General features: G+C 34.5%; 1 protein-coding gene across 3 annotated transcripts in view; it reads left to right on the forward strand.

Moving 5' to 3' along the window:
- LOC150092574 (terminal uridylyltransferase 4-like) overlaps positions 1–20835 on the forward strand; it is a 583753-nt gene extending 562918 nt beyond the window's left edge. For all 3 annotated transcript variants that reach the window (XM_090414413.1, XM_090414412.1, XM_090414414.1), the window contains exons 24-25: positions 5833–6031; positions 19610–20835. In XM_090414413.1, coding sequence (XP_090270539.1) covers positions 5833–6031; positions 19610–20145 — 735 coding nt within the window. In that variant the 3' untranslated portion in view covers positions 20146–20835. The remainder of the gene's footprint in view (positions 1–5832; positions 6032–19609) is intronic.
- Positions 20836–21986: the final 1151 nt, after the last annotated feature.

The following is a 21986-nucleotide window of genomic DNA, read 5'->3' on the forward strand; positions in this document are numbered from 1 at the left end:
GTTTTTATTGCCTTAAATTATTTCCCGCTCACAAGTCCGATTTATTTAAGAACAGTGTAGTTGTAAAATAAAAGATCAGGCTTTTAACAAATAATTAAAACACATTTATTTACAAATTATACATGAATTAAACAATAGGGAAATTGCTTTCTCTATCCATTTATAAAATCTTTAGCATAAATTAACGTATTTACTTTAACACTAATTAACTTCTTTAACTCACAATCTTATTTACTCTCTGGTTACAAATTCAACTTATTAAACTTCTAGTTTACTTGCAAAGAGGTTAGCTAACTCTCTGTTAAGTTATCTTTACAATTTTTATATCAACTTCCAATATTCCAATCGATTCTCTTAATGACACTTCTTACTACTATTGAACAATCTCTTAAAAGTCCATCTACAACCTACTATGAGAGGGAATATACAAAAGGTTTGAACTTACAAAAAACTCTGCATCGCACATTCAGTCAAAAGTCTTTCACTACAGTCCTATGGCATTTCTTTCATCTCAGATCTTGAGCTTCCTCAGGAATGTCTGGCTTCAGTAATATCTCATCGGGAAAATAGTGGGCTGCAGACTGCGACTGGCAAAAGGTTGTTCTCCCATGCAAAAAAGAAAATCTTCTGAGCAAAGTTGCTTCGTGTAATTTACATCACCTTATTCCCTCTGCTTGGGCTCGCCATAAGGCCTGGATGACTGGCTTTTCTATCTGCTGTTTCCCAATAGCTCTAACTGCCGCCAACTAACTCTCTTATGGACTCCCGAATCTGTTCCCTCTCTCTGGCGATGACTGGAAGCCTTTCCTTCTTCACCAACGTCTGGAAGCTCCTTGTTGGTTTTGTCTTTCATCCAACCTTATATTTGCTAGTTGTTGGTTGACCCTACATTCAAACATAAAGAAAATTTTTATTATACTGCGCCACTCTATGTTTGAAATCACACAATTATTGTGAAGGAGTCAAGCATCAAATAGCACAACAGCAACGTGAAGTTACTACAGGCCAAAATTTTCTTACTTATACATAGGGTTTCTGCAAGATTCATATTTTAATGAGCGGTGCAATGAAATTGAAATTAGGCAAGCACAAGAATCAAGTTAAACAAGATATCTAATTCTCTCACAAAATTATTCTTACATAAGAAACAAGAATTCTATTGAGATCAATACAATTAGATAATAATTTATGCATTCTATAAAGTATTTAGATTCTACTCAGCTGAGTGCATCATTTACTACTAGAACATATATATAAGGCTTTCACAATTCTCATCCGTTAGGATTTCAACTTTGTTTCACTTTAAGCAACAACAATATTCATCAAAACACTCAAAAAGTAATTCTTTTTAGTCTCATAGAATAATCACAAACTTCAATTTTATCAAACGCTTAGCTGGCATCATCAATATCTATCAGAGGATTAAAATAGTTCTTAAAAGGCTCAGTCTTGCATTTACATATACATTGTGAGATAACACATTCAAACACAAACTAATTCTTCAATGAAGTTTCTCACATTAGTTTCACAAGGAAAATGTTTTATAATATCACTCATTCAAGCTTGACTAGCAGGTTCCAGCAACACGAAATTTGACCAAGTTCTCCAGTCACAAGCAACACTATCACATGTTAGTTATAGAATAGATATTCTTACCAGTATGATCATCATAGATTGCACATTATAGAAAACTCTTACAACACTTCTAGGCACTTGTTAATCTTCCACTATAGGCAACACAAAACTTATAGTATCCCTGAGTTCAATAACTTATTTGTTAAGACTGGAAAATGTATTGTCTTGCTCGTAATAACTTATCTTACGATAAATCTCGATCATTATTATCTCGATTATTATCCTTTCACTTGGGTAAATTCCTTTACAAGGTGACAGAAAACCATAAATAAATATGAGTTTGAAGTAAGATTCATTAAAATCGGAACAAGTTTCAAAATCTTTGTTACGTCATACGATCCCAGGTTAGATCACATCTCACGACCTTTACACACTCTCTCCAATTTCCCTCTGGTTCCTTCTTCCTATAACTCATAAATCCTCTCTCTCTTTCCTGCCCAAACTTGTTTTTCTCCACTCTTTCAGTTTACAATGAAATTCCCACGTGATCGTTGTACAGTTCCCAACGCCAAGGCACTATCTCAAAATAACATAGTTTTCTGACAGCAGCCAATCAAATCACATTAACAGAATCCCTTAGAAATACTTTCACTTTCAGTAACAACAAATAAAATGCATATATTACAGTTCGCTTAGGATACATTTACAAGTTAATATAAAGAATTTATATAAGATAAATAACTAAAAAAATTACAATTATTATTTCAATGAACAAAAAACAGTAAGTGTTTAAATTACAATTTACTTAGGAGTAAACTTAGCTCAGGAAATGTAATTCAAGTTAAATCATGAATGAAGTATTAATAATCATAAAATTCTTCATTCACAATTTAACATCCTCCTTCTGGCGACTGGAACCGGGAAACCCCTTATGCTTGGCTCAGTCCCTTTTATTTTGCGATCTCGTATCCTTGCATTAAGGGTAGTAAACCCCAAAGAATTCGGCATGACTCTTTTATCTTCTTTTAAGTTTAACCCGCTCTTTGTTCTCCTCCATGCAATCTTTTGATCGTATTTTGCCGGGCGCTAGCAGACCTCTTTGATACTTTGCTTCTCCTTTCGGGACCGCGGAAACTTTTCTAAACCTAGCAGCACTCTTACATACTATCTTTAAAGGTGTTAGCAGAGTAAGCAACTCTTATATACAAAACTAGTGAACAACTTTTCATGCACTCTTACACATAATTATATACATATACAAAGTTCCCCTGGGAAAGCATTGCCTTTGTTTTCTATGTTAAAACAGTAAATACATTCACTTCCCACAGGGTTAACTACATCAATATTTTGCAAAATATACATAGAAACAAACAAGGTTATTTACAGTTCTCATGGGACTTCAGCTATGTAAAAAATCGATGTTTATGTGCTTTGGAATTTTTTAATCAACATCGAGTTTTTACAAGGGAACTCACAATCGATTCTGGCAATCCATTCCACTCTCGACGCAAAAAATCTGGTCCACATACCCCTACTACCCACACTCTTACAGAACTTCCACAGATGGCCCCTAGTTCTCTATTTGTCATATATTGAAAATTTTCGTTTGCACCATTTTTATATAACCCTTTTAATATCTTAAAAGTTTCTATCATTTCCCCTTTTTTCTGCCTAGCAACTAAACTTTGTAACCCACAAGCCTTCAACCTATCCCCATAGGGAGTATTCCACAGATCTGTCACCATCTTGGTCACTTGTCTCTGAATCATTTTGACCATCTCATGGAGGCCACAAGAAACCCAGGTGACCAAATCTGTGTGCGGTGGTCAAGATGTGGCCAAATCATAGCCTTATAAAAAGGTATAATAACTTCCTTATTTTTTACTTGTTAGCTTGTTTTTCAACATCCAAGTACCGTATATTCCGGCATATAAGTCGACTTTTCAGCATTGAAAAAAAGGACTAAATTTTTTAGGTTAACTTATACGCCGGGTTAAAAATTGATTGCTTTCCAAGAAAAAACTAGTATGTATCATACTCTGTTAAATTTATTAGCAATATACAAAAAGGGTAAATAAGTAAAAATATTTCAAGTTATATCAAATTTATTTACAGAAAAATTATTTGCATGTTATATAATTATTTATTTACAAAAGAAAATAGGTAGGTAACTACATAATTAAAATTTAATTTTCACTGTCTGAATGTATGAAAAGTTCATTGTACTCTGGTTCTGTAATTTCTTCCGGTATATCGTCACATAAATTGTATTCGTTTTCTCCATCAGATTTAGCATCAATTTCATCATCATTGTAAACAAAATCATCTTCCAAGCCATTAATTTGTTAGATATAGCACATTTTTTAAAAGATTTTATTACTTTATCTGGTTTTATTTCATCCCATGCTTTCGCTACCCATTCACACATAGTTACCAAAGATGCAAGTCGCATTTGTCCTCCTATAGTGTAACTTTTCTCTCCTTCTTGCATCCACGCATTCCACTGTTTTTATTTCTATTTTATTTATTTCATTCCATTAAACTGTCTTTAAATGGTTTGTTTATACAAACATCTAATAGTTGCACTAGTGAAGTTAACCCACTTGGAATCACTGCCATATTGGTATTATTCTCTCTTAATAAAGATTTTGTGCTCTCCTTAAATGGGATTTGAACATGTCCCATACTAAAAGACTGTTTGGATTATTTAATGCACCTTGTCGTGTATTCCAAATATTTTTTATCCACAGCTTAACTCCTGCTTCGTCCATCCAACCATTCTCATGAACATGGACAAAAACGTTTCTTGGAATTTTGATCTTTGTCATTGTTTTTCTTTTAAAAATTATCATAGGTTTTAATGTAGCACCATCAGCCATACAAGCAAGTACAACTGTGAAACGGCTTTTTTCATGTTCAGTTGTTTTTAAAGAAATAGTTTTACTTCCTTTCCATTCTACTGTTCTATTCCCGATCATGTCAAACATAACTGGAGTTTCATCCATATTTCCGATTTGAGACAATAAATAATTTTTTTGCTTTCTTTTAGCAATTATAAATCTTTAAAAACTTAATAACTTGTCATCCATATCCTTTGGCAGCTTCTTTGTGATTTTAGTTTTTAGTCAAATTTTTCCTTTCCATAAACCGGCTACACCAACTCAAGTTTTTACTGTCCTTTTTATTTGCTTTGCCCCACTTCAAAAGCAAATAAACGAATATTATTTCTTGTTATAATGAGTCCATTTTGGTGATTTTCTCGAACCCAATCCGCAACATTATTTTCCGGAATAGGCTACTTACAAATTCCTTTCTGTAATGTGCACTTATTTTTTGGCATTTTCATTATTAAAGTTTCGTTTTTTCTCCAATCGCGAGCTAGTTTTTCGTCTACTCCGAACTGACATGGAGCAACACAGTTAGTAATTTCTTTTGCAAATTTAATCACTTTGCACTTAAAACTAGCATCATATTTCATTCTTTTAAAAGGAGCCATTGCACGTTAGTTCACTATTGGTCAACTGGTCAATACGAAATAAAATTTCTTTTGTCAACTAGGTATTTTATATCTTTTGCTAAAACAAAGAATGGAAGGACTAAAAAGGCACCTATGATCCTAGTGGTTGACGCCTGTATAAAAATTTCACTTAAAAACTGTCATAATTTTTATTTTTAAAGAAATTTTTCGAGTCGACTTATACGACGAGTATACTATAAAAACTCCAAAAATTCCAATATCGACCTGGCGTATAAGGTCGACTTGTACGCCGAAATATACGGTAATTCATTGAACAATTTTACCAACTTTTGCAATATGCCCTCTGAACTTGTTGTTCACCATTATTCCCAAGTCCCTAGCATCAGTAATTTCCTGCAAACCAACTGCTAAATATATATACAGTGTATATATATCCTGAATGAAAATGCCAAAGTCAACACTGTATGATCATTCGCCCTATTCCAAAGTAAAGTAGTACTTTGGTTACAGACAAAACCTTAGATGTTATCACTGTATTGAGCATTCAAACCCTCTGCTCCCTTCATTATATGTTGTTTTAATGATGGAAATATTTTATTGCCAACTTGGATGGCTTGCATACAATCTGTTTTACAGGTCTTACAGTACAAAATTAAATGTCTGTGTTATATCATCTTGTGTATGTCATTTTGTACATCTATTGTGTTATTTTATTTTTATTATTTTTTTATACTTTTGATTTTTTACAAACTGATATAAAAAAGTGACTTTTATTCTAGGAGCATCTCTTTAATAGAACTGTGTTAATGCAAGGTCACAACCCTCCAAATGACAGAGGTTGTCGTGCATGTGGCAGGATAGGTCATATGGTAAAAGACTGTCCAAGAAGACGTGGTAATGAATTAAATTTTAAGGAAAAAAAATGGCGAAAATGGAATGATAAACAAAGAAATTCTAAAGACAGAGACTGGAGAGCAAGTAAGTAATTGTTTCAAATGTTAAATGTTCGAATGTTAAAATAGACACACTATCCATTTATTAGCTGTAAATACATATAGTGAAGTATGTTATTATTATCCTCTGTCTTCCATAGAGTCAAAAACTCAGTGTGGGAAGAATCTTCATTATCACACACAGTAGTTGTTTAACCATGTATTAAACTCCACCTAGCGTACTCTCAGGTTATGCATTCTGCTTACCACTCTCCAAGCATAAAGTCTCTTCTCATTTTCCTAATCACACCCTCATACAATTTCTTTCTAATAAGTACTTAGAAGCTGTTTACTGACCGAAGTACTTACTTAGGTCAGTAAACAAACTTGATTTCATTTACCATGTTGAAAGAGGTCTTAAATCCCTCCCATCCAATATAGCCAATAAAATACAAATGGAAACATCCTACATACCACATTCCGATAAACAGCTAAGTTGCAATTTAACAAAAACAGAAAAATTAGCCCTTAAATCTTTAAGAAATACCAAGACGTCATTATTACCAAAGTGGATAAAGGCAATGGTACCGTTACCTTGATTAGACAGCATACATAGAAAAAATGAACCAAATGGTATCCTGCCACAACAAGTAACAAATGGTTAACTACAACCCTACAAACTGCATCAAAAAGAAAACAACAAAATTAATCAAGTCAGTGATCACATGGCCAGAGGAAACAATTAAAAAACTGATACAGCATTATGCCCGTGCTCCCAGAATCTGCGGCCTGCTAAAGATACAAAACAAACACACCGTGTTGAAAGTTTTTTCACTTGGTTATACTATAAATTAAAGATGCCAAGAAATTATATTCTTGGTTTGCATCTGAATTACTTCATGCATAAACTTAGTTTGCTTACACTTGAATAAAGGATGAAACCATGAACATAATTTCTTGGCATATTTAATTTATGAAAGACTTGGGTTCAAATCCTATCTAGAACATGAAGAACTGTTATGGATGCTTTTCAAGTGAAGATCAGTTAGTTAATATCATATAGAAATGGTAGTTTTTCTTCTTGAAACTTTGGCTTTTTTATTGACAGAACTGTCCAGAAGAACGCATCCACTTAACAGACTTAATATGCTGGTCTTTGCCATAGTTAGTGCTCTAGGTGTAATTCAATACATCCTACCCTACTTCATACAGGGAATCTTTTGAAACTTTGAATACAGCATCCTCTCACACCCAAATTCTGGTTGAATTGTACAGATGGTGTCTTCCAGGCTCTCTGAATCTTTAAGAGTATCCAACCTGTACTCCATTTTATCTTTGAATGGAAAAAAGAAGGAACCTCAAATTTGCTTGTTCCTTATTATAACACACATCACAAGTTTGGAAACTTGCGCCTACTGGCAGATAGCTGTATGCCACAGTTCATCAGCTCCCCAGAAATTGGACATTTTTTAAATTTTACCTCCAGAATAGAGCATATGAAGACCAGTAATGCACCTGGAATAACAGATTCTAAAAGGAATTTTCAAACAAAATGGCTAAAATAAATAAAAAAATACTTTTACCAAAATGAGTGGAAGTAACATCAAACCCAATTATGTATACATCATCTTCCTATCTTATATGCCCGCGCACCCAGAATTTATGGCCTGCCAAAGTACACAAAACAGACACACCATTACGTCCAATTGTGGAAGGAATCGACAGCTCAAATTACCACTTAGCCAAAAAATTAGCGGCCACACTCAAGGAATTGGTTGGTCGTTCCCCTTCCTACATAAAAAATACACAACATTTCATAAGCAAAATTAAAAACATTACACTCAATGACCAAGATCTCTTAGTCAACTTTGACATAACTTCCCTTTTCTCCAATGTCCCAATCAGTGATACTATCTTGCTCTTACAGAACATATTTTCACACGACATCACAGTCCTCTTTGCCCACGTACTCTGCTCTGGATATTTCGTGTGGCAAAACAATTTTTACCTTCAAAAAGAGGGTACAGCCATGGGCTCCCCCCCCCCCCCCAATAGTGAACTTTTATATGGAAGACTTTGAACAATGAGCTCTAGAGTCGGCTTGCCTAAAACCAAAATTTGGCTCAGATATGTCAACGATATTTTTGTCATTTGGCCCCATGGCCACAAAGCACTAAATTCATCCCTTAGCCACCTGAACAAACAACACAAACGCATCCAATTCACCATTGAAATAGAAAAAAACAACTCTCTTCGGTTCCTAGACACACTTGTCACACGTCTTCCTTCAGGCTGTTTCTCCTTCTCAGTTTACCGCAAACCTACATGCACAGGCCAGTATATATACACAAAACTTCTTATCACCACCCAACACAAAAACTAGGGGTCATAAGCACCCTTAAACACAAAGCTCAAACTGTTTGTTCAAATGAACAAGCTCTTACCCATGAATATGAGACCATCAAACATACCTTTATAAAAAATAGATACAGTATAAAAACCATTCACAAGATCCTCCACAAAGATACCACTAATAACAAAAAAAAATTTCAAGAATGCTATTGCTATACCATATGTTAGAGGCATTTCCGAAAAAATAGACAGAACACTACACAAATACAACATCAAAACCACCTTTAAACCCCCGACAAAATTAAGACACCTACTCAGTTCTTCCAAGGATCCTCTGCCACACCTAGCCCACCCAGGGGTTTACAAAATACAATGCACATGTAACATACCATACATAGGGGAAACAGGGCAAACCATCCCAATCAGGAAGGATGAACACAAACAACAATTTGGATAACGACAAACAGAATTGATTTGAAAGGTACCAAGTCCCTACACTGCACCAAAACCTGGCTCGAACGGAAATTCAAGGAAGCATGTGAAATGCTCAAACATGATATGAATCTGAATAAAAATGATGGTTGGTCTAACCATTCCAAGAATGTGGAGGACCCATCTGCAACCTTCATAGCAACCACAAAGAAAAATCTCAACACAAGAAGACTTGAAGTGTTTTTTTTTTTTTTTTTTCCCTGAACATTTAATAGCAACCTTACTGTACAAATCCAGAAGATAATCGTAATATAACAATATGAACTGTATAATTCCAGAAGAATCCTAGTACGGAGTTTATTGTAGTTTTTTTTTTTAATCACTAGAGGGCAGGCTGAGAAAAAAGATTAGTTAACAACTTAGATGTAATTTACCTGTATAGAGTGCAACAGCATGTAGCTTGGTTCTTATACACATGTATCCTTCTGATGATAATCTCAATACAGGGGTCGAAACGTCAAGTTATTATTTTATTATTAATCAGTAAAATAATCTTTTCAACGCGTGTGTTTTGTGTCTCTAAATTCATAAATATGAATTCCTATCTTATATAACACCTGATAAATTAGGCTACCTTCTAAAACATCACAAAATGAGAACAGTTTACAAACCATTCAGTAGAGTTTTAACTTATCTAAGATAAAGAAATACCCACAAGAATCATTATAAGCATTGTCTTGTCGATGTAGAACTCAATATTTCAGACAGACTAGTTATACTACCATAAAAGAAATATATATATATATGTTTATAACCTAAAAGTGGACAATTTCAGCTTACTTAGAAAATTATTACTTTATCAGATGAAAGAATGTGAAGTTATTGCATAAGATATAAGTTTTTAATCATGAAGACTATTTCTGGAAGAGACTGAGTCCAGAAAAACTCTTAATTCTTAAAGAGTGATAGTTTAATTTTTAATAAACTTTAGCCCACTGCCTTAACTCCCATTTAGTGCAGATATTCTAATGACAAAAATTTTTCCCAGAGGACAATGGTAACACTTCTAGCATCAATCACATTCCTATAATGGTACTTTAAGATAGCAGAATGTTTCATTCTTATAAGTTTAGTTTTGTCACAAAAATAAAGTATGACAATTGCATATTTATAGTTTCTTTTTCCTTTCTTTTTTTTTTCTCCAAAATGATGTGGAAGTACATTAGAATTTATTTTATTTCACTTAGAAATAGTTATTTAATTTATATTTTTCTTATTTCAATACATCAGGTCTTAATGGTCTATCAAGACTGTATTTACTTAATAGGCAAAACATGTCCACATATATATAATAGACAAGCTATTCAATGTTTAAATAGTTCAAAATATTTTCTAAAACCTAACACCTAGACGAAGGGATAGACCCTCAGTGAGATAGATGGATGAATGATGTGTTGAGTGATTCATTTTCAGAGAGAGAGTTGATGCCTTCAGAAAAGCATACAACAGGAAAACCTGGTGAGGACTGGTGTGGCACATTACCAAGTAAGAGAGTGACCACACAGCATCTGATGTTGTCCAGTGAATAGATAGATGAATATCATAATTAGCATCTGGGAATCTCCACGAAATCTTAGGACCATCACAGGTAGCAAGTCTTAATCCTTATTCACACAATTACTGACAATACACTTATATCTTTCCATTTCACTTAGTCCTCAAGCAAAAATCATTACTAACCACGAGTAAGAGGGTAGTTGGCAATGAAAGTAAAAAATGATTTTTACTTTCCATGTGTTACATCTTGTTTTCTTGTCATGTATTGAAAAATTTCTTTTGCATCTATCTTTAAATAACCCCTTATATGTTTCTGCACACTGTTCCCTCTCCCCACCACCACCACTTCCTTGCCTATATCAGCCATGTTGCAACCTGCAAACAAACCTTAATTCTATTCTCATTGGTCATATTTCCGTCATCACTGGTCATATCTCCATCTGTTTCATGATTATCCACAAAACAGGTGATTGTAGTGTAGCATATTAGTTCGGATATGATCATTCCAGTATTATAAAAAGAGACACTAACTTCCTTATCTTCCCTACTCATCATTTGTTTCAACATCCAGATGATAATACATGCTGTTTTATCTGCTTTCAGGATATGTTTACTGAAGAACTTTAACTTTCTCTCTCTCTCCACCATCACTTCTGGAGCCTGACCCATTAGTTTCTTGTGGAGCAGTCCCTTCAACATGATACACTGCCTTAACTCCCATTTAGTGCAGATTAATGATAAAAATTTGACCACTAAACATTTCTCAGCTCATGATCATCTACTTACAATCTGCAACATTGAATTGGCAGCATTTATCCTTTGCCCATATTGTCAGCCTGCTTGAGTCCTCCTGTAATTTTTATTCATCATCTTCGTTTAATTTTTGCCCTCATTAAGATAATAAAAATAATGTAGCACAGCTAATAAAATTATGGTACTATCCATTTATGTTGCACTTTAATGGAATAATATACAGCACAAAGAGAAATAATTAAACAATAGGCTTAATTGATTTCAGTATTTTGTCTCAATCACAAAGACATCATCAACAACACAATGTTAAAATTGTAATAACACACAAAAAAAACAATGAGTGGAAGAAATGAGACAGAATACATAAAGATTCAAGTCCTATCAGGGGTGCCCTTCTTGGGTGCTGTTGGCTAGCCTTAGATGTTGGGTGGGAGGCCTAAGAATTAAAATTTCCCAAATTTTGGGAAGTTTAATACAATCATATTTATTATGATTAGTCTGGTATTTTAAGTCTGTTGCAGATTCTAAAAAAGAGTCTTTCAAGTTTGTATTTACTGAAATGGAGGATTTACTGCAGTTTGGATTTACTGCAATGTATCCAAGGCATGGTCTGCTAGACCTGATCAACCATAGTTGTGGCAGGAGATGTATTTTTTTATGTTCTTCTAGGTGGATGTTAGCAGGTCTCCCATTCTGACCATAATATGATAATTTGCAAGAACAAGGAACCTTGTAAATGCCTGGAATAGAGAAGGGAAGCCAATTTCAAATAAAGTTTGAAAGCGGTGCAGAGATTATATTTCTTCAAAGTTCTAGCTATTTTTTCAGAAGTGCCCTGGATATAGGAAATGGCATTACTGTAGTCTTTATGTTGAGAGGGAGGTGGAAGGGAGGTAATTTGTAGATTTTTTTGGCTTTGTAACCATTGGTTACAGTGGCTTCCTGTGATTTACAAATGGTTACAAATGATTAAACCTGTTGTTTAATTATTTCTTTTGTGCTCTATGTTATTCCATTAAAGTGCAGATTGAATGTAAACCAGAACCTAAAGCCTCGATCAGGGGTTCCCAACCTCTTTGTTTCCTAGAGCACATTCTAAAATACCGATAGGGCGACGGGCACCATCTATTTTTTCAAGCAAATTTTTTTAATTCATTTGTTAAATGAATACATACAAAGTTTACATTATATAAAAATTTAAATATATATATGTAAGTTAGTGTGATCTTTGGCACAGCATTTCATTGGCCAGTGCTTCATAATTAGGAGAATACGATGATATTCCAGTTCTTAAACTGGAATGAACAACTTCGAATGCACGTCTACTTTACATTGTATGCATTTAATACTCGTCATGTGTCATTAACGCATGCGTCATATAGCATGCCATAAATTGTTGCATGATTATTTCAAACTATACGGCACACAGTTGAACAGCTGCGGGCACACACAAATTAGTCGACGGGCACCATGGTGCCCGCGGGCATAGGGTTGGAAACCCCTGGCATAGATACTCGCTACAATAGCAAATGAGCCAAATACATGGTTGTGTAGGAAGAGTGTATAAATTCTTCCTGTACAATAAATTCAGTTTATTGTTATCACACTGCAGAACAGCAATAGATTTATAATCTTTACTCTTTCACTCATATTTTCACTTCTTCCAATAGTTTGCTCATTCCATGCTTTTTACCCATCAGATCATTTGCAGTAAAAGTACAAATGATCTGATGGGTAACAGTATCTCTTCTACTTCTTTGTTTACATTTTAACTGCATTACTTACATCTTTATCTTTTCTCCTTAGTAACTCAGTTTTGTCATTGTTCTCATCATGTACACTTCTGATCATGGAATATTATTATTATTATTCAGGCCTCCATGGAGTCAAAAGACTCATCGTGGGATGTCCTTTCTAAGAAACACAAGTCTATCAAGATGCATCGAGGGAGGTTCCTCCTAGGAAACACACAGTCTATCATACCACTCTTTAAACACATTGACTGTTCTCACTCTTACCACTCTATCAGGCAATGCATTCCATGGTTCAACTACCCTCCATGCAAAGAAACCACTCCTCACCCTCTTTCTCACAGCTTCCTTCTGTAATTTCCAGGGATGTCTCCTTTTCATGACTCCCTACTGTTCAACCAAGTGAAAGAACTCCCCAATGTCAACCCTGTAACCACCTCTCAACAGTTTAAAAGTCTCAATCATATCACCTCTCTTTCTATCCACAAAACTCTGCAGTTCACACTCCCTCAGCTGATCTCATAACTAACATTGTACAGTCCTGACACCATCTTTGTTATCTGCCTTTGTACCCTTTCCACAGTTGATTTATCCCCTTCAAATCCTGGGGACCAGATCTGAGAACAATAGTCTCAGTGTGGTCTGATCAGAGTATTATACAACGGAATGATAACTCTTTTATCTCTGTAGGTCAGTGTCCTTCTCATTATTGCAGCAATCCTCTGTGTTACCTTCACTACCTTTGCAATATGTCCCCTAAATTTCAGGTTTCTATCAATCATCAACCCCAGATCTCTTGTCTCCCCTACTTCCAGTTTAACTCCTCCCATAGAGTATGCAGAGTCCCATCGGTGTGTCCCAAACCTCAAGACCTATGTACTACACTATGTTCTTTCTCATGCAGACTCTTTCATGTTTTCCTTTCTTTTCTTTCACACTGTGCCTTTCATTCTCTTCTCTGCAAATACTATTCATCAGACATTTTTCCAGCTACTTATACTCACACTTTGTTCATTGTAAGACTCTGCATAAGTCCATTATTTCTTTCATTATATGCACTTCTGTAGAACATTCACAAGGATGATATGACAGTTTTCCATGGTTGAAACGAACTGAGTTTAGCTTTTCATGAATTAATTAGTTGGTCTCATACAGAGGTTGCAGAGTTTCTTTCCTAGAAACTTGGATTTTTTATACTATAAACAGGTAAAAGGGCTGGAGAACATAGATAATTAAAAGAGAGATATACTGACATCATAACCGTAGTTGCTTTAGCTGTAATGCCAAACAAATCAAGCCTCTTTCTTCACCTCAACATTGCTGTTTTCCTCATTTACCAATGCTTCATTCCTTTCATTTTTCCAGCAGCACATTCTCTCATAATCTGCATTCCGTATATAGAATATGAAACATCTTTTTTTTTTAATTATTATAATTATATTACAATAGTAGGCTTTAGAATTGCCTTGATGTTTAGTTTAGTGCATTATATGACCCAAGGGTCACTAGACTCTAAAAAAAAATTTTTTTTGATGTTTTTTTATGAGTATCCTGATTTATCCAGCAATCATAACAAATATAATATATGAAAGTAGCACTATAAAAGTAATGCTTCTTTTCAGAAAATATAATTCCAATTCCACTGGCACTGAGATTTATAAGGAAAGCTCGTAACATCATTCACAAATGGAAAGCTATTCTTCTGTGAAGTCTTCATCAACTATAATATACATTTGCCAGTCTTCCTGGCTTAGCTGTTGGCATATCCACTCACCAACAAGCTAGGAGTTTGAATTCCACCACGAGCATGGATGTGTTGTGAATGTCTACCACAACACATCCATGACAGATGAATTTCATTACACAGTGTAAGACCACCACCCTGCTTACTTGGAAGCCTGAAGTGACTTGAAAATGTTTTGTGTTTGGTCTCTAGAGCAGAGTTTCTGGAGCATCTAACCTATTCACAGTACTAGGCCAGCATTTCTCAACATTTCTAAGCCCAAGGGCTAGGAAACTGCTTAAAACAATTCTATGGACCACTAAGTTATGTAATTTTTTAAAAAACCTATGTGGGGATTGCCACATAGATTTTCCCAACATTTGGGAAAAACTGTGCCATTTATTATTATTATCCAGGTCTCTATGGAGTCAAAAGACTCATCGTGGGCGGTCGTTTTTAGGAAATACAAAGTCTATCATACCACTCCTTGAACCCATTAACTGTCCCCACTCCAATCTCTCAGGCAATGCATTCCAAGGTTCAACCACCCTTCATGCAAAGAAACCACTCCTCACCCTCTTGCGCACAGCCTCCTTTCGTAACTTCCAGAGATGGCCCCTTGTCATCACTTCTTCCTGCCATTCCACCAAGTGAAAGAACTCTCCAATGTCTACCCTGTAACTACCTCTCAACAGTTTAAAAGTTTCGATCATATCACCTCTCCTTCTTCTATCCACCAAACTCTGCAGTCCACATTTCCTCAGTTGATCCTCATAACTCATATTGTACAGTCCTGAAACCATCTTTGTTATCTGCCTCTGTACCCTTTCCACAGTCAATTTATCCCCTTCAAATCATGGGGACCAAATCTGAGAACAATAGTCTAAGTGTGGTCTGATCAGGGCCTTATACAATGGAATGATAACTCTTTTATCTCTGCAGGTCAGCGTCCTTCTCAGTATTGCAGCAATCCTCTGAGTTACCCTCACCACCTTTGTAATATGCTCCCTGAATTTCAGATTTCTATCAATCATCACCCCCAGATCTGTTGTCTCCTCTACCTCCTCCAGTACAGCTCCTCCAATTGAGTACGCATCCTCCCATCATCCCAAATCTCAAGACTTCACATTTTGCTGCATTGAACTGACAACCCCATTTATTTGCCCATCTGTCTAGTTTATTCAAATCCTCTTGCAGGGCTGCCACATCTGCACTATTACTGATAACCCTTCCCAACTTATTTATATCATAAATCTATAAGCATGTTTTGAATACATATGGAAACATAATTAATTAAATTGGAAGTAAACGATTAGAAGTGTATCATCATTGAACAAAGTTTTAATTTCTATTAAATAAATAAATAATATGATATAATTATGTTACTACTTACTTTTAATGAGATGGTTGAGCTTCTCGGCCCTTGCAGAGTTGCTGGATATCTGTATCAATATTGATCACCTTCAGTCAAGGATCAGCACACACACTAAGACGATTTCTGTATTTTGTTTTTATTTGAAGGCATGATGAAAATCTTTTCTCACAAAGATAGGTTGTGGAAAACTGCATGATGATTTTCAATGCTTCTTCAGATAATTCGGGAAATTCACTTCTCACTGAAGGCAAGATCCAGAATCGAACCAAACCAAGATCATGGAGTTGTATTTTAAGCCCACTGTCACTTGAAAGCTCAATTAACTGTTCTTTTTTCAATAACGAAAGGTCATTCTCGTGACTGTAAGCCTGAAATTGATCGCGAACCCACACAAATTTCTTATAAAAGTTATTCGGAAAATATGTTTCAAAATTCTGTTTCATAGTATTGAGGTGGTCACAAACCCTTTCCAGAAACTCAGAATCAACAAAAATATCATTTTCACTAAAAAGGATTCCAACGTTGGAAAAGGTGCAAATTGTCTGCCGTTTACATGATTAATCCATAACACCAGTTTTTTTTCAAATACCTTTATTTTGTTGTAGGCATCAAGAACACTTAAAGAATTTCCCTTAAGGGAGAGAGTTAGTTCATTTAATTTTGAAAAAATGTCTGAAAGATAACATAGTGTTGATAACCTTGCTTCCTCAACAAGGAGTGATGCAAAATCAGAATTACATTCATTTACGAACAATAAAACTTCGTGCCTTAATTGAAATAACCTTGTACTTTGCCCCTGGAAAGCCAGCGAATTTCAGAATGAAGGAAAAGTATATATATATTCACTGCCCACTTCATCACAGAGTACTGAAAATAACCTGTTATTTAATGGTCAAGCCTTAATAAAATTAACTAGCTTTATGGTTGTATAGCACAGTTTTAAATTCTGGTGGCATTCCTTTGGAGGCTAACGCTTCCCTATGTATGAAACAATGTACCCAATTCATATCCAGAGCTACTTCCTTGACCTTAGAAACAACCCCACTATGCTTGTCGTAAGGGCACGAGCTCCATCCGAACAGAAGCCCATACATTTTTCCCACTGGATCCCTTTGTGTATTTGTAATTATTGAGAGGTGTGAAATATTTCTTTGCCAGTTATTTGAGATGACAAAGTTCTACAAAACAGAATATCATCATGAATGTTGTTATCATGCTCATATCTTACATAGCATATTAACTGCGCATCATTTGTAATATCAGCAGTCTCGTCTATTTGTAACATAATTTATTTATTTATTCATATGGTGTTTCCTCCCTTTTCTCTCCCGTCCCTATTGGAGTGAGTTGAGCCCCCTCATGGGGTGGTAAGTATTTTTGTCTGTAGATCCGTGTGTGTGTTCATGGGCTGTTTTGCCTGCTTGTGGGATGAAAAACCCTAGATAAACTAGGGGGGAAAATCCTGCTGTCCACGCCCAAGACCGGCTAACTTGGCTATGGCTGAAGAAGATCCTTATGCTCCTCGTGTCGCGACGGGAATCGAACCCAGGACACTCCTTCCCCAGGCATATGATTGCGAAGCGCAAAGCCACTAGGCTAACTGCGTTACCTGTAACACATAATAAGAGCTCTTCTTAACTCTTTCAATTAACTGAGATTCTACGTCACCTGCCATATCATTAATTCTTCAACTGACAGTGTCATTTGAAAGAGGAATCAAATCAACATCTTTTAGTAACTTTTTGCCAAACATAGTTTTTACCACATTTATAGCTGGAAGTAGTAAATTATCCCCGATAGAATGACGTTTCCTTGTTTTCACTATGCACAAACTTAAGAGTTAGGATGTTTCCAGTACTTTGCTATTAATCGAACCCATGGGCAACACTATATCTTTCTCGTAATTTAATGTCCCTAAGTGTCGCTGAAAAAATTCAATTGGCTTATTTTTCATATCACTTAGAAACTAAACATCATGATGTGAAAAATAAGCCAATTGGATATTTTCATCAGTTTCACAGGTTTCATGCACTCCTTCAACAACACTTCATAACACAAAACACATTGAGATTTCTGTTCACTTGTATCTCCACACCAAGTAAACCTGAATTCCAAATATCAACTGTTATATTTTATACTGTATTTTTTCTTTGCACTGCTTGTTTCTTCTATTTTAATAGTATCAGATTTACTCCTTGTTAGAACACATGTATCACAATTAAGGTTAGCATCACTTGTTTCATTTGCTTTTCTTTTCAAAGTCCTAGTTCTAAGCCACTTTTCCATTATTAAAAAACATTTCTGAAAAATATATAAATACTGGGGTTAATTCATGACCCACTTTGTCCAAGTATCACTTAGCACTTCTGAAGATATACTGTGCCTTGGTTGAAGGAGAAAAACCTTCAGTAATAAAAATCAATAAAGAACAAACAATTGGTTGAAATAGGATAACACATGTTTATTTCAAATCTGACAAAACAGCAAGGGAAGGCAGAAGCAATAAATTCATATTGTTGTTCACTTCACTCCTCTTTTATTACTTGTCATTCTGCCGCTACAAATTGTTGTAGCGGCAGAATGTCCATTTTATTTCAATAATTTTATTTGGATAATTAAAATATATATGTTTATTTATTTAATTTAAGTCTGTCTGCGGACAACCTGTCCTATTGTCTCCGACCACAGGTTGAGAAACACTGTACTAGACTAATAGCCTTTCATGGGTGAAATTCACATTTAAAAAAAAATAATAATAATAATTTGAAGAGATGCCACTATATACTAATGCTGTAAAACTCCTTTTTTGCATCTAACAAATGTCATCCACATAGTGCATCCTTCAAACGGCTAGAGAGGTGGAAGTAGAAGTGCCATCTCCAGGTCATAAGCAAAACAGGAAGGAACAGTTCATCCCATGCCTGCAGTTGTCTGTGTGACTAAGCATTGTTGTGAAGCAGAAGGATCTCATTCATATTTTTGTTGGCATGAGCTCTCCAGATGCAAAGTTTTAATTTCATTAATGTTTCCATATACTACTCTTGAGTTATTCATGATGTCCCTCTCCAAGAAGTCCACAAACAAAAAATATTCTCTTTATACCAGAACACAGATGCCATGTGTTTAACCACAGATGATTTCTTTGAACTTATTCATGAAAGATGATGTATCACAGGGCTACTCCAGAGACTGTTGAATGATTTCAGCAACCTAATGTTGAACTCACATTTTATCATATGCAATAATGTGTGCATGTGGTGGGGGGAGGGATTATTCTTGCTGGAGTAAGTCCTTGCAGATGAATATTCAGATCTTTTGTTCTTTTCTGATAGGTAATTTAGGGATTCGTTGTGCATAAACTTTAGAAAACCAAAAATCCAAAGTTGGGTACAATGCTTACTGTTTTTTCAGTCACAATTTCCATGTTATAATAGAAAGCAGTATGGAAGTTGGGACTCCATCAAAATTCGCATTGCTGTTGCAAGTCAGGACTTGTTTCCAGATGCGTCTGATATATGCAACTAGTGCAATTGGTATAAGTATGGTAGCTCCATCAAAGGAAAAGTGAAATGTTTCACAGACATATATATATATATATATATATATATATAAAGTAATGTGTAATATAATATAATTTAGTTACTTATTTGCATAGAATGTTTCATGTCCTAAAAATTGCAGGTACAACAAATGCTAGAGAGCATCCACAAAATAGCCCAAGACTGAGACGAGAAAGGAGGCAAACAGAGCCCACTTCAGCTGTAGGAGACAGATTTCTGCATGGTGCAGACCAAGTAAAATCAATGAACATGTTTACTGGTTGGCAGCAAACAAGACATACTGGCCACCAGCTAATTAATCCATCTTCGTTGGCTGTACCGATAGGACATTCATCACAGTCCCAATCTCATATCCCACCTTTTTCCTCTGCAGTTCATGGTAAGACTTCATATTGTCAGACAAATGTGGTACAAAATATTCATCATCAACAAAATACAAAAAATACTCCTCAAACCTCTTGGAATCATCTGCAAAACAGCAACCAGTACAAAAATCAGAAGTGTTCTGGTCATCCTCATTTGGATGGATCATACTTAAGAGCAACGGCTGTTTCAAACCTGTCTGTTAATATGCCAAGAACTTTAGAGCAACAGCAAACTAAGTTGGCAGCAAGAGAAGGAAATTCACATGCTCATACACAACCTTATAGAAAATGATTTTTTTTTTTTAACATAATATGGTTTATGGCAAGCTGCATAGTCATTTAATTTGCACATATAAAAATAAAAAATAAAAAAATTGGTTATGAACTGTTCAAAACATAAATGCAAAATAAATTTTAGCTAATTTTGCATTACTGGATACATCTGTTGATAGTTGCAGTTTGGTGGGAAATAATAGTATGACTTTCACATGGTTGGATTTAAATGAGATTTTTATATTATTATTAAACCTGATTTTATTATAAATGTTGGTTTTTATGATGTATAATTGTTTTAAGGATCTCTGTTGAATATGAACTGCATTATTCATTGACCATAATAATGTGTGTTTATACAATGCACAATATTTTTTTTCATATATCCTTACTCTTTTGAGGGTGGGTAGAGTGTTGCTATAAGACAAATGTAAAATATGTATTTTCTCTTTAATTTTTCTTAAAAGTTGTATTTTCTTAGTTTTAAAGTAGTTTTTGTGCTAAGAATCATCATGCAATTTTGTATTTAAAATAACCTGCTGTATTAATGTGTCACAGCTCCTTGAGCAAATTCATAAAATATGTACATGCATGAAAGAGATTAGTGCTGAACTGTTGAGCATACTTAAAAAATTTTTTGCTTACATTTTTTATTCATTTTTCATATTTTACTAAATTAATGAGTGTATATGTGTGTGTGTACACATGTGTATGTGTGTGTATATATATATATATATATATATATATATATATATGTATGTGTATATATATATATGTATATATGTGTGTGTGTGTGTGTGTGTGTGTGTATATACACACACACACACTGTATATATCATATGCATAAAATGATCTTAAATATGTAAATTTTGCCACAGTTTCAGAAATTATTTACCAACCGACAGTTATTCAGAAATAGAAGACGTCTGCAAAATACTTGATGAAACTGCTATATATTAAAATATAGGTTTAGTATTTTTTTTATATCTGGTGTAACAGCAGATGTTTATATTTTATAATTATAAATTACTAATTGTAGACATCGTTTGCATTTTTAATACTTGAGAATGACATTGCACTATATGTATATACATGTGCTGGAGGCATATGTGACTATGTATTGTGAAGAGTAAACATAAATTTGTATGTTTGTATGTTGTTTCAAAGGAATGAGATATGTGCTCCATATAAGAATATGTATATTATTTTAGATCCAGACTCTGCTCTTGCTAACTGTTAAAGCAGATGCATATTGTTTCTTCCTTAACTGGGTATGCTGAGACACAAGTTTCCCATTTGATATTTCAAAAAACAGAACAGAAAAATTATAAAAATAGATTCATTTTAATCCCTTCATTTCGTTTAATATGCTTCCAATAGATAGTTTATACCTAAAACAAATATACTTTCGGTAGCTATATTGAAAAAGCGACATACACAACATTTTGATTATTTATGTCATTTTTTTGTAAACTAGCTTCCCATTCATGACAAAAGTCTTGCATGGGATGTAAAGTTAAAAACAAAAACTGTGATGCAACTTGTTATGCCTGCTCCAAATAGATGTGCTTTTTTAAAATAAATAAATCTCTTTTCCTTTAAATGAAGAAAAAAAATCCATCCTAACTGACAGGTTACCTAAATCAACTTTTCTGAACTTTTTCTTTTTTGGCAAGAGAAAATATCATAAAAAATAAATAAATTTTCTGAGATTAAATAAGTCTCAGAAAAAAAGTTATTTTTATACTTAATTCAGATGTACTAAACACTTAAAAATGCAAAGTTACATCAGTTAGAATGTTTGATTATAGTGAGGCAAGTGGAATATATTTGTCAGCTGCCTGTGTTCATCATGAGGTC

Source organism: Typopeltis vanoorti, chromosome 25, assembly GCF_054136105.1.
Source record: "Typopeltis vanoorti isolate ZY-2024b chromosome 25, IOZ_Tvanoo_1.0, whole genome shotgun sequence".
Classification (NCBI taxonomy): Eukaryota; Metazoa; Arthropoda; class Arachnida; order Uropygi; family Thelyphonidae; genus Typopeltis; species Typopeltis vanoorti.